At 37.9% G+C, this 13,786-nt stretch overlaps 1 protein-coding gene across 4 annotated transcripts; it reads right to left on the minus strand.

Moving 5' to 3' along the window:
- Positions 1-2,758: 2,758 nt before the first annotated feature.
- LOC146464552 (Golgi-associated plant pathogenesis-related protein 1-like) lies at positions 2,759-13,433 on the minus strand. Of its 4 annotated transcripts, none has more exons than XM_085129389.1 (5): positions 13,284-13,433; positions 11,143-11,251; positions 6,126-6,190; positions 5,193-5,435; positions 2,759-4,483 (listed from the first exon to the last, which is right to left on the minus strand). In XM_085129389.1, the coding sequence occupies exons 2-5, from the start codon at positions 11,198-11,200 to the stop codon at positions 4,238-4,240; spliced, it is 612 nt and encodes a 203-aa protein (XP_084985515.1). In that variant the 5' UTR covers positions 11,201-11,251; positions 13,284-13,433; the 3' UTR covers positions 2,759-4,237. The 4 variants fall into 4 exon arrangements, with proteins under 4 accessions (XP_084985515.1, XP_084985514.1, XP_084985516.1 ...); XM_085129388.1 differs by lacking the exon at positions 13,284-13,433 and adding an exon at positions 11,375-11,444; XM_085129390.1 differs by lacking the exon at positions 13,284-13,433 and adding an exon at positions 11,357-11,375.
- Between the last annotated feature and the right edge of the window lie 353 nt (positions 13,434-13,786).

A 13,786-nucleotide genomic window follows, 5' to 3' on the forward strand; every position in this document is an offset into this window, starting at 1 on the left:
AGGTCTGTAGGTAGAATTGCAGGTGAGATTGAAGCATACGCACAAGAGAACATTAAGGTCCGAAAAATATCGGGGCCCTTCCCTTTTGCACGTGACCGACGATGGGACTTGCGCAGTAAAATGAAAGGCTCTAGAGTCGAGAACAGTTCGAAAAAGGTCTGGGAACCTAAACGCATCTTTGGATATCCGTCTTTAGTGCACGCAGGTGAACGGTGTGAAAACGCTAATGTGAACGCAGACCTTTCCTTCCGTTTTTGAGACACTTAAAACCAAAATATTTCATTTCCGATATTCTCAAGCCCGGTGTGTTTAACCAAGTAGTGATATTATAGGGAGAAGTAAAATGCTGGCCTTTTTCGAGCTTAAAGGGTTGAGTTGCTTTCAATTGTAAAAGTACGTTGTATTGCAATACTGAACGAGTATCATGTAAAGTGTTTCTTCCTTTTCAATTATAAACTTAGGGCCGCCCGAATGATTTGTGCATTAAGGTTTTCTTAGCCGGTAATTATGCAGAACGTATTTTTACAAGTCTAGAAAACGTCGCCGCTTCATCGTGGAATACCTTTCTTTTCTGTTGAAGCCTATTAAAAAAAATCTGCTCCATAAAGATCCATAATCACTCCATTATCAAGCCAAAAAATTGCCCAAACTGCATTCGATCACATAGGGTGTTAATTGGGGAGGGAGGAAATGACAAAAATTCGAAGTAGGTGTTAATTACTCGCATGTTGATTGTGGATTAAAAGAAAAAAAAGCGAGAAATAGGCGAGTAAGATTTGCACCTAGTTAATATTATATTGTTTTTTGACAGTAAATTCGGAGTATCCATTTAGGTTCTGCCCTGCATGGTGTAATGATACAAATTAAAGGTATTCTATATTGCATTCTCTTTGTTTTTATGGTATTGTGGCCATGTGGTCTATTGTTGAGTCTTCTGTATTTGTCCCGTGGCGCTTTCGATTTAGGCATTTAGTGGTTGAAAGTTCCGGAAACTTTCCATGGCAAACGGAAAAGCTTTTTCCATCTGGGCGAAAAACCTCGTTTTCATTTCCAAACTTGCAATCTCATTGGTAGACCAATTCATAACTTAAGTGATGGCGCCAAGATGGCGCCATGATGGCGCAAGAAGAAATGGAAATGGCAATTTTTCTGTAAATGGAAGGTAATTTCCTTTCAAACCGGTTGGAAATGAAAAAGTGGAATATCTCCGAAGATTTTCCGCTTATTTTGTCCGTTTGTTCTTAATCCGCGTCTGCCATCTACATTTTGACCGGTTGAAACGAACATTTTGTCTAAATAGCAAGCGCTCCTGGCCCGGTCTGCTTACCGATGAATCAGATAACTGGAAGTGTTCTGCAATCATTTCCCACCTTCTCGAGAATTTTCTCACATTTACTTTGTGTTCCCTATCCTCATTAAACCGCCTTCAGTCGAGTGATCCAATATAGCGCTCAAGAAAATCCTTCGAAACGCAGAGAACGACTGCAGAAAACTCTCTCTTATCATTAGATGTTTAATGCAACCTGACCCAGGAAACAAACGCATTTTGGTGGCAATTAAGGAGATAATCTAACAATTTTATTCTTACTTTCTTAAAAAAAAAAAGCCGTAAAGAAAACTTATTCTTCAATTTATTACTAAACATTACATTAATTATCCAAAGCAGTTTTAGTTATCAGTATAGTCTGGTTAATTCCATCGTGGCGATCTTTTTTTATTCTCGTTTGGCAATGAAATGCTAGTCAGTCGCGTTTTTTGTATGTCATCCTAGATTTTTTCTCTTTGAAGAGCAATAACAACGACAGTGACAAGAGGCATAACAACATCATCATCAACAGCAAACAATATTCCAAGAACCAAAACCTACAGCAACAATTAAGAAACTGAATATCGCGCTCCGCAGAGGCTCCTAGTTCATAACAAAAGGAGCAAAAAGTCGGAAATAAGAAGAAATACAGAAAAGAAGAAAAAGTGGCGGGGTGGGGGGGGGGGGGGGGGAGGACGACGACGGGAAGAGCGAGAACCGCACAATATATAGCAGAGGCCTCCTTTCTTTCTTCTCCCTTCCCACTATCCTCCACGCTCTTCATTGTTTCACTCTCCCAGTCCCTTATTTCCCTCCGCTCGAGCACGAAACAGGCGCCGGCCTCTACGGAGGAAAGTGTGTTCAATATACTTATATACAGTAGAACCCCGGTAACTCGAACCCCTATAACTCGAACAACCCCGCTAACTCGAACAGAGTCTCAATTCCCTTGGATTTGAACTAACTTTCCAGTCATTTTTACCCGGATAACTCGAACCCCGATAACTCGAAAACCCCGCTAACTCGAACAGATTTTCGCTTCCCTTGACCAAAGTTTACCCCGATAACTCGAATTTCTGGTTCTTATCACTCGACAGGAAGGCCAATTGACATATCCCATTAGCTTTTCTTATTGTGTGATCGAGGACCAGTAAGAACGTTACGTACAGTTACATTTACAGTCGTTGCAATTTATCGTTACAGTTGTTTAAAATGTATTTTTTTTAAAATAAGGTTCATATCCGTAATTTGCACTACATTGTATACCGAAGTGCTGAAAATCAATAAACTTTTAATTATTAACCTAAAAAATTGAATATTTTAATCGACCCCGATAACTCGAAACCCCGCTAACTCGAACATATTTTCGTTTCACTTCAGAGTTCGAGTTAGCGGGGTTCTACTGTACTTGTATTGCACCCCTTTCTCATTATTACTCCGGGACACAACAAGCTCATTGCTTTGCAAAAATTTTATTATAAGAAAACAAATGATCGGATCGTCAGAAAACAAGTGCCTTACAAATATTTTAATCTCTAAATCTAAATCTAAATCTAAATCTAAATCTAATCAGCTTTTTACGAGTTTATCAATAATAAACCAAATGACTATTCAACCTTAAGGGAAAAATATGTATTTCCAGGACTGAGTCATGCTTTTTCACGCAGTGACTCTAGAACCCCCCTCTATATACACCCTCGGCCAGAGGCTTTTTAATAATTGTTCCACAATTGTTTTTAACAATTGTTCCAAGAGCGATCCAGTTGGGTATGGAATGATAGATAGTCAACTCGGCGCGTATAATCAGGCCATATTCAACAAGCTGTAGTGGAACATTCAGTTTTATTAAAAACAACCAAGAAATTTTGGAAATTCTTGCTGATTCCATTTTTGCAAGAAAGACTATGTAATGGGCATTATTTCTCGGGCATGGTATAACGGCTGATATCCCATTGCCGCTAAGCCAATCAAAACTCTTGAATTACATCATCCAATGATCAATTTTTAATACAATGGTAATTATATAATTGCTTGTAGAATCAAGCATCTGCCTTGTAAAGCGAGAATTGAAAACTGTATCAAAACCGCACGGCGGTAGGACGACCGCAATTTCAAAATATTTAAAATCAAATGAGTAGCATGAATAATGAATTGTTAGCCCGTACTGCTGGCGTTTTCAGGGGGCGCGCAAGTGCCAGAATCTCGTTTAGTCTTACCCGCCATGTTGGATTGGTCGCATTTTTTACTCTCCCCAATCTTTCCCTGCTTTTAAAATCCAAGATGGCGGCTATAGCGCTCGCTCAAATATATTGCGCCTGCATTGGCTAATGAATTGTACGAGCAATTATGCGAAGGTATAGTCATCTGATGATTGAAAAAAAGTTGCCGTGCTCAAGTGATTCTACTCGGTACAAAATAATAAATTAGTCGACTCTCAGCCAATCAGAATAGACTATATGATACGTTTATTGAACCATTCGGCTCGCTCTTCCTTATATCTTTGGCCTTGATCTTGTACTTCGATTATACTAGCGGACAGCGGATAGTATACTTATCTGCCTATCTGTCTATCTGCTATCAGTTGAGATCTGATTTAACTAAAAGGTCTAGTCATCAGATATCGGATTGGTGGTTCAGACTGCTCAACGTTTCACTGATGACCGTAAGACAGAGTGATCTCCTCCTACACCCTCTAAGATAACCTACAGATGCAGAAAAAATCTCTGCTTTTCTGATGCCATAAATATACAGTGGCCCACTACCGCAAAAATTTACATGAAAACAAGTTAACTGTAATCTTTTAGGGAACACTAGTTTTTCCAAACACCAGCAAATTTAACTGAGATAGCAGACCTGAGGTGAAATTTTACAGATTCGGGAAAACACACCCATTGTTTGGGTAAACGCAACTGAGTTGAATCTAGCACGACTTTAAAAACAATACTTGAAGGCAGACCCAGCAACGAGACCAAAAAACGTAAAAGCCAAGCTGGAGTGAGTTTGAGCGGCCCCCGCCTCAGTCGGTGCTTGCCAGTCCTTTGGAGGAAGTACGTTTGCCCTGAATGGCTCCTCTCCAAGGAAGTTACCGGCGGGGGAGTATCGTATAACCACTACGAGAAAGCCATCCCTCCTTGTCTTCACGGACGCACCAATTTCCTTGGTGTTTTTCCACACAAGCTAAGACATAAAAAAAGCAACAATAGGAGACATCAACAGCAAATTTGTTATTATGTCTATTTTATTGAATAACTTTTCAGTTTACAATTTGTTCTGAAACCTGCTGCGGACAGTGCCTAGGCAACAGTTCCTGGACTAGGAAAAAAAATGTGTGTTTCATTGTGTAAAACTGTAGAATTTTTTGGTGATTTCGCAGTTCTGTGATATAATCCACTTCTGACAGTTATTATTATTATTATTATTATTATTATTATTATTATTATTATTATTATTACTATTATTATTATTATTAGAGATCTTTAAATTCTAGTATGAAGTACGGGGACGAGTTTTTCCTATAGAGAAAGAATGCGCGTGCGTGAACCAAATGTCATTTTGTGAAAATTAGCCGTCGTTATTTTTGGTTTTTTGTTTTGCTTTTTTTTGAAAATGTCGTATAGACGAAAATAAGTCCTTGAAACGTAGGTGATCTCGTCTTTGTAGAATCACGAAAGGGCTTTAATAGCTATCACCATTCAAAACAACTGCGTCAAGTTCGTCGCTCACAAAGCTTCCTTCGTAGTACTTCGCTAAAAACTATTATTAGTATCATTATTAAAAGATCAAAGGATATAGTAAAAGGAAAAACATTTTCTAACATTATCTTAATTGTCCTCAGCTGTGTTTCTATGACAACCACTGCCGCTCCCATAAACCTCAGTAATCTTACCTGGGTGAAATGTCCAGTGTTCATCGCAAACCCAGGTTTGTTATAATCGTAATTTTTAACTTCTCCGTAGAAAAGTTGCGAAGCTTCTGTGCAGGGCTCATCTGGGACAGCTGATCCTGAGCGGTAAAGGTTCTCCCCGGGAACTATGTTTGTCGCATGCTTAAACAAATTGTTGTCTGCTAGGTATTTGGCCCAGTCCTCTGCGCCTTTAGCAAGGGTATCATTCCACGTGACAGGATTAACCTATTTGACAGCAAACAAAACCAGAATAAGGGCCACCCCATAGTTCATTTTGGTGGATATCTGTTCAAAGGGCCTTAATCGCCTCAGAACTTCGGTTAAGAAAATCTGAAGTTTTATTCGGTAAAACGTCCACTCAATTGGAGTCAGGGTCGTATGGGATAATCAACGATTGAATGGGACGCGTATCTGGCATCCCCCACAGAATTTGTAGGGGCGGATGACATTATCACCAACTTGGCAAAGGAGAGAGAACCTGGGATCGAGATCATCGAACGCACTCCCTAATCTTTGATTATTACTAGTTTACAGGAGCTGTAGTTTATTAATAAATTTACCAGGCTCAGCTATGGATCACCCCTACAGACAATAAACCACAGAAGCAAATGTTTGTGGTATTTTCTCCCATCATGAAATACACCGAAAATACACCAGAGCTTGTATTGAAATTTTAACATGAATAATTAATTTTAATTTGCGACAATGTGGTAAAAGCTCTCAACTTCCTGAATTTTTTTTTTAAGATTGTCAGTATTTGGTTCAGGGACACAAACGTGAGAGGTTATACGCACAGTTTGTTGACAAAAGTCTGCAAAACGAATTATTACTTTGCAAGTCCGAAATATTACCGGAATTGTAAGTAAAGTGAATCACGTACCACCGAAAAACACAGAAGTTTTCATGACTTTTTACCTGATGTTTCAAACGGTACTCGTTGTGCCACTTCAAACACTGGTCTTTAAAGGCAAGAGTAGCTTCTATAAAAGAAAAGAAAATAAACCTTTGAAGTTATGCTATAACTTCCATTGTCACATTTATGGCGGCAAAATAGGGTCTTCTGCAGGGGGCGGCTTTTGTGGGAGAAATTTTCTAAATACGCCTTTCTTGGCGAATTCGTAAAAACTGGCCTGCTGCGATACCAAGTTACGTTTGCGCCAAATAATCCCTTTGTACTGAGATTAGCGCTGTTAACGTTTAAAAATTAATAGGCCTTATCACGGTTTTCGACGCCATTTTGACGAGTAGGCAGACAGGCTCGAAATAACAGTGGTTGTATGGAAATCCGATGTCAAATAATTTTCATAAAACATCGCTTCTGAAAAATTCGTGAATTGGAAACTTTTGGCAATAGGAAAAGGATTTTAAGAAAAAAATTGGAGGGATGTAGCTGTGCCAGAAAGCGTCCAGTCGTGTTTTGAACGTTCCATACATTTGTCTGGTAGCGAACCAGCCGTGAACTGCTCTAAAAATAGTTCGCGGGAAAAAAATACAGGGAAATGTATGGAAAGTTCAAAACACGACTGGACGCTTTCTGGCACAGTTACATCCCTCCAAATTTTTTCTTAAAATCCTTTTCCTAGTGCAAAAGTTTCCAATTCATGAATTTTTCAGAAGCGATGTTTTATGAAAATTATTTGACATCGGATTTCCATACAGACACTGTTATTTGGAGCCTGTTTGCCTACTCGTCAAAACCATGATAAGGCCTATTAGAATGTGACGATGTTACAAGATTCATGCACATAATTTCGTGTTAAAACCGAAATCTGGACCGTGAATCTCGGCCTAAATAAATACAATGGGTTAAACCGACTGGAAATAACATGTCTGTAAAATATGATATGCAGTGGAGAACATCTGAAAAACTGTTTGAATCCTACAAAACAAACTTTCTATCATCAGGCAAAGACAAACAAAACTTTGGAACTTTCTTCAGCAGTACTGAAGTTTCAAACATAATGACTAGAATCTTACCTCCAAATAATGCTTTGTGAAAGACCATGAATGTGATCGAAAGGAGAGCATACCAAACTTGCATTGTTTTGCTGATATTTGTCACAGGAAACTGTTTTAAAAAGCCAGGAAAAATTTTCCGACCCAGACTTCAAAGCTTGAAGTCCTTCGTTTCTCTTTTCCGGTATAGAAAGTCCACGCTCCTTCCAAAAATCCCTCGCTCGGGCTTTTTAACTCGCAGAGAAACAAATGACTGAGCTTGACTGTTAACAGGTCTATTCCAAGCTTTTAGCAGTTTTTCGCCCACAACAAACAGTTGATGACCAACATGTACGCTGTTTGTTATGCTAATTGAATGAAAGCTGATCTCCGTTGCCCATACATGGCGCCAAAAGAGTATGAACGCCGCCTATTGGCTGTTTTGAATTTCGTCTCAACGTGAGAAGTAAACTTTTAGAGCAAAATAAGTCATGAAATCCAGTAGCCTCCCACGCAGACGTTCTTAGGGGTTCGTCACGCAGGAACGCGTGACAAACCCCTATAAAGAACGTCTGCGTGGGAGGCTAGAAATCCAGTTGATTGTAACATATAAGGATAAAGAACGTAAATTAAAACGAATTGGTTTATACGAACAGGAATTGAGGTACAAATAAACTGCTGCTGTTGTTGTCAAAGAAAAACGTATTTGTAGCCGCAAAAACAAATTGGGTACATGTTGCGGATCAGGCCGGCAAAACCGAATGAGATAAAAATTTAATTAGTAACCTGCTAGGAGAATTCAGTTGAAGTGCAAGAAAAATAAACTTTTGAAGAGGCTAAAATTGACAATGATTTAACAGCTTTGACAAGTTTAAGTGTTAATTAATTGTTGATCTGTTAAATATCGCTTGGGTACCACAAAATTTTACACTAGAAAAATTAAAACAAAAATACAATAATTTTTTTAGATAACCAGGCACGGTACTCATAACTCAGTGAAGAATAAATTTAACGATTGTTACTCAGAGAGAGCCCAACATATCAACAGTAGATATCCGTGAAAGTAACCTGCAATCAGGGTTTATTTTCGTTTTGCTTGGTAACCCATTTCCGTGGGAAACGCGAAAATTTCACCAAATCAAAGAGGACAACAGAGCGCTATTAAGGATTGGGCCTAGATCGGAGGTTACCGTGAAAGTTGCATCTAATAGTATTCTTCAACACACATCAACAGTTTGATCACTTACTTATAACAGTGTAATAAAAGCGTTTTTTAAAAAAAACAATCACCGATTTTTTAGGTTTACTCCCCTGCGGGCATTTTTCAGAGGGATTGCCATTCATGCGGCATCTACAATAATAAAATAATAATGATTAAGATATTTTTATAACAGGGATGTCTATTCCGCCCGAGGGAATACGTGTCAACAAAAAGAATGAAATGCATGAAAATAAATCAAGAACGTAAATTTTAACGGTGGATGGACAAAATCGGTCCATAAAGGAAGAAATAATGTTACAAAATCTAAAGCTGGCCTACTAAAATAACCTTAACGGTGTACAGCTCAAGATCTTAGAAGGCTAGTACGTTTGAAAAACGATAAAAAGCAAGAATCTTTGTTAAATCTAGAGCACGTTCCCTTCATTTGTTGAGAAGAAAGTTGTCTCCAGTCTCGATTGGTCCACGAATGTCTTGTTTGAACACTTGTTATTTAAAAATTGTGGAACACTTCATTATTAACCGTGTTTACGCGAACACTTTTTGCGGCAAGGTGCCTCTTACTCGTGATGAGACTACGTGACGCACGGCTCCTGATTGGACGAATTATTTCTGCCACATGCCTAAAAAAGCGATCAGTGCCATTTGATCGGCTTATAGAAATAATAAGTTAGCTATGTTAGGTCCGTTGGCAACAACACACACTTTAGCAAGCAAGGTCCGAGATCAAATCGGCCAGACGGAGCCTTTGCGGTTGCCACTTCAGTCTTATGGAATGCACTACCGACCAGTCTTAGGGCTATTGATAACATTACTTCATTCAAGAAACAATTAAAGACGCATCTTTTTAGGAAAGCATATTTTTAGATATTTTAGATTCATTTATTTTTCCTTTATTAATCATACAAGTTTTATATTAATTGTAAATAATGGTACTATTAGTTAGTCTTCATTTTATCAATTTGTAAAGCGCGTTAGATCATATATTAATGAATTTCGCGCCATAGAAATAATAAAATTATTATTAAAAATTACTTATCGGCAGTTGAATAATCGAAAAAATTAATTCTCGGACGTTCATTGAGTAAATCTCAGTAGTTTCTACAGTACGTGTACATCTTCAGTTGCCAGTTCTGTGTTGTAATTAACAGCCAGAGTTGCTAGTTGCGCTTTTTTCCTTTAATTATTTTTGGTTGTAAACTGTTCAGATAAGGCCCGCCCCAAGTGGGGGGGTGTGAATAGTGGATTGGGCCGGGGGAGGGGGTGGTAAGGGTAAGGTGGGGATAGGGATGGAGTGGGTGAGGAATGGGATTGAAGGAAACCCTTCCATCTTCGTTCCCATTGTGGGAACTAATTGGGAAATTTTAATTTAGATTATATTGGTGCTTAATTTTATCAATTAGAAGTAACATAAAGGATTCATGGATTAAAAAAACGCTTAGCAACAACAATGGTAAACAAGTCCAGATCATTTTACACTGCTGAGTCTTACAGTAGTGACGTCCGCAGTAATGCTGTTCCTATGGTAACTGTCAATACTGAAAAATGCAAATGCAAACTCGATGCGAACAAATGTCAAAGTCGATTTCTACACGGCCTTAATCAAACAGACGAGCATAATGTACATCTTCAAACGCCGAAATCAAAATAGTTTGGATTAAAACGGACCGACAACTGCGCTAAAAAGTAAAATATAATATTAATTATTTAGTATACAAACAGATTTTGTCCGTGGGATTGCACATATATTTGTTGAGTGTTTACGAAGTTCGATTAGTGTATTGGACCCGGCCAAGCAGATTTAAATCCCTTGATCAATTAATACTTCTTATCAATAACTGAAGGACTGAAATACAGAATTAACTCTCAAGCACTCTTTTAGACTGAAATGTAAATACAGGCTCTAGGAAATGAATTAAGATAATTGTTTTCTAAAGATTAGTTGTTTTAATGCATCCCTTGGGGTAAAAAATTCATCCATTGTGGCTTTTACAATATCTCTGAGTGACCTATTTACACCAATTAAGATTGTTAAAAAACGCCGGCCAGACACGAAAGCAGGGTTTTTACGGTGACTTTAAATATTGGACACAGAAATCCTTTATCAAGACAATCTCGATTGAACGAAGTTAATTAGTTATAACAGTGTAATAAAGTGTCTTTCGGCTTCTTGTGAGCGGATTTTGGAATAATAAAACAACAATTAGTGGTTTTTGTTAACAGACACGCTGAGGTGCCAAGCAGACTCAATTAAGTAAGGGCAGAGAAATACAAGTCTTTCTAAAAAAAGACATCTCAGCTTGTTTCATCTTTTAAATTTCTCTTTGTCGTGTCTATATAAGGAAAAGGGCTCGTTTATCCCATAGCTGCATAGCTGTGTCAACCGGTAACAGTCTGTTTAGTTGCTATTAGAAACAAAACGGTCTATAGGGAACAATGCACAAGTATAATTCTCTAACGAGGACTATTACCGATTTAAATTCACACAAATCCAGCCTTAAGGGTTTCTCATCTCATGCTTGCTACAAACCTAGAACGGTTAACGTATCTTCCTCTATGAAAGTTCTATTTCGGAAGAGAATATCGATGGTTCACGCCTTGATAATCATGTTAACACAACAGTAAACGCTTTTGACGGGGGCATGGTCATTCATGTTATCTGAAATAGTTTCGCGGTTGTCATGTGAAAAAAAAAAAATGTTATCACCGTACTTTTGGTAGGCAGAACCGATGAAGATAGAACTTTGCCGAAGATCTGTTTAAAGAAGCTGAACTTACCGTTGTATTCCGGAGCAAAGGAAGCAAAGGTGATCAACAATACTGCAATTGCAGACATCTCTTTTGAAGACAGTGTAAAAGCTTTCAATTGTCGCGTTTCTTGTTCCACCTAAAGGTGTACCATAATGCAACAGTGAGCGATAAATAATCCCTTATACATACCTGTACTCACTAATCTAATTCTACTGGGACTTAGTTCGAGTAGTCAAAGTACCAGCAACTGAACACGAACTGATTGATATTGTTAGTCAAAGCAGACCGCGTTCGTTGGCCACAGCAAGTTCAATTAGAGACCATTAGAGATCATATGAGCAGAACTGAGTCTTCTATTTTTATTTGTCAACGCATAGGGAAATACAATGTTATGGAAATGCCTTCAAAGCAAAGAAATATCGATGATGGAAGCATTCAAAATTGTTTAGGTTTTAAAACCCATCACTTGGAACCGTGGCATTGTGATTTCTAAGCGGGAGTTCAAGTTTAATAACACTCAAAAACGCATCCATACTGTGAAAACTTTGAAAACTTGACGAACTCGTCTTTTCACACAAGATTCCAAAACATCCTGTTCATTTGTAAATGAGCTACTAAATGAACTATAAACTTATATTTTAGGAGGCCTTTGATTGATAAGAGGCGTTTATGAGAGGCAGGCGTTTGTTAAATGTTCTTGAACAACAATTAAGGAGCTGACTGGTACTGAACCAAATTTACTGTACATTAATTAAATGTCAAACATTTCATTCTTTCGACAAAAACACTGCCATGCGGGAAGTAACCGATTTCATGGGCTGTCAAGATTGAATGGATTTGAGATGTGTACAAGTTTGATTTGTTTGGGCTACTTTTGAAAAGGCATTTCGTGTTTATCAGATGCGGGACGTCTATTAGAGAGCGGTGTTTATCACAAAATACCTATTTTGGTGTGATGTTCAATAAATATTACATCTGTTTGTCGCCAACAGGCAGCCGGACAACGAGTTTGCCAAGTTAGCACGTTCTGACACTCGGCCACTTGTATTTGCCAACATGACTTTGCAAAGTTAAGTTTCTTCTTTCGTCAGCAGTTCAAAATATGTACTTTTTAAATTAATTAGCTCAAAAACTGTAATATCGCTCGGTCAGAACAATGATAAATATGTACCAGTATGCTGCAAATAACACGACTATTTCTACCACAATTCAGTCAATAGGTCTAATTAAATAAGGCAAGAATGTAAAATATTGAAAACAACTAAAATGCGACAAGACTCCGTCCAGACTCCTCCTCCGAAGTCAATCGTCGGAAGAAAACACGAAAAAAACCCGAGTAGAACCGGAAAGAAAACACACTAACAAACAAACAAACGAATAAATGTAACGAATAAAACATGGATAATCCGAAGTAGAATCGAAACACAAGTGAATACATGAATGAAAATGAACACGGCAGTCGGAAGAAAACACGAAAAAACCCCGAGTAGAACCGGAAAGAAAACACACTAACAAACAAACAAACGAATAAATGTAACGAATAAAACATGGATAATCCGAAGTAGAATCGAAACACAAGTGAATACATGAATGAAAATGAACACGGCAGTCGGAAGAAAACACGAAAAAACCCCGAGTAGAACCGGAAAGAAAACACACTAACAAACAAACAAACGAATAAATGTAACGAATAAAACATGGATAATCCGAAGTAGAATCGAAACACAAGTGAATACATGAATGAAAATGAACACGGCACAAAGGAAAAACGATTGAACAACAAAATACGAATTGACACGAACATTATACGATTGAACACGAATAAATACGAACGAAAAACGAGTAGCCACCTACGAAATACTCCAGGGAACACGAATAAAATACACATGAGTCGTGAGAAATCAATTGAACTGTTTGGCGGTGAACACGTTTTGGGACTATGACTGTACTCATTTACTTTTCGTGACAGTTTATATCGAGTATTCAAGAGAAGACGCTTGATACCGCCGAACTGATTCGCATCAGAATGTTAAGGTTTTCACAAAGTTTACCAAATTATATTTATATACTATAAACAGTGATCAACTCGCCAATTTTCTTGGAAACGAAAACAACATCAGTTACTTAAACTTATAACAAATATTGTAAAATAATGACTTTTACAATACCTTCAACAGAAGCGGCAGAGATGAAAATAAACCCGTTCAACGAATCCAAACACAACTTCAAATTTGTCAGTTGACAACAGGAACAGAATATATATTTTCAGAGCCTGTTTTTTTCATTTCTATAATTATCGCCGACCCATACATGGCCATGGTTGCTGTACAACAAGGAATTTAGCTGTCAGTTTCAGCTTCCGCAAAATATAATAAGAAACAAATTTTCATTATGCATATTCATTCATGTGTTTGTACTAAATATAAGGAACCTGCAGGAAAATTGACTCAATGAATTTTACCGCCTTTTCAATATCACCTGGTTAACCAAATTTAAACAATTCACATATCGTTTTGACGCCAGTTGTCTGCAAATGACACCCACCGGCTATAAATTTTTCAAACTCAACAAACGCCACATGTTGTCGAAACGGAATAGTTTAGCCTTTCATTTTCTCAAACAACCTGATCAACAGAAACTGAATATACTGAACTGGAATCAGGGTTTTAAA

Source organism: Pavona decussata, unplaced genomic scaffold, assembly GCF_977016875.1.
Source record: "Pavona decussata unplaced genomic scaffold, jaPavDecu1.1 SCAFFOLD_161, whole genome shotgun sequence".
Taxonomy (NCBI): Eukaryota; Metazoa; Cnidaria; class Anthozoa; order Scleractinia; family Agariciidae; genus Pavona; species Pavona decussata.

Bases quoted from the DNA above. Each gene is read 5' to 3' on its own strand.
- LOC146464552 (XM_085129387.1), bottom strand. From the start codon at position 7,251: ATGCAAGTTTGGTATGCTCTCCTTTCGATCACATTCATGGTCTTTCAC. The intron at 5,436-6,125 runs GTAAAAAGTCAT...GCTGTCAAATAG, and splicing joins AGTACCGTTTGAAACATCAG to GTTAATCCTGTCACGTGGAA. The intron at 4,484-5,192 runs GTAAGATTACTG...TTTATGTCTTAG, and splicing joins ACACTGGACATTTCACCCAG to CTTGTGTGGAAAAACACCAA.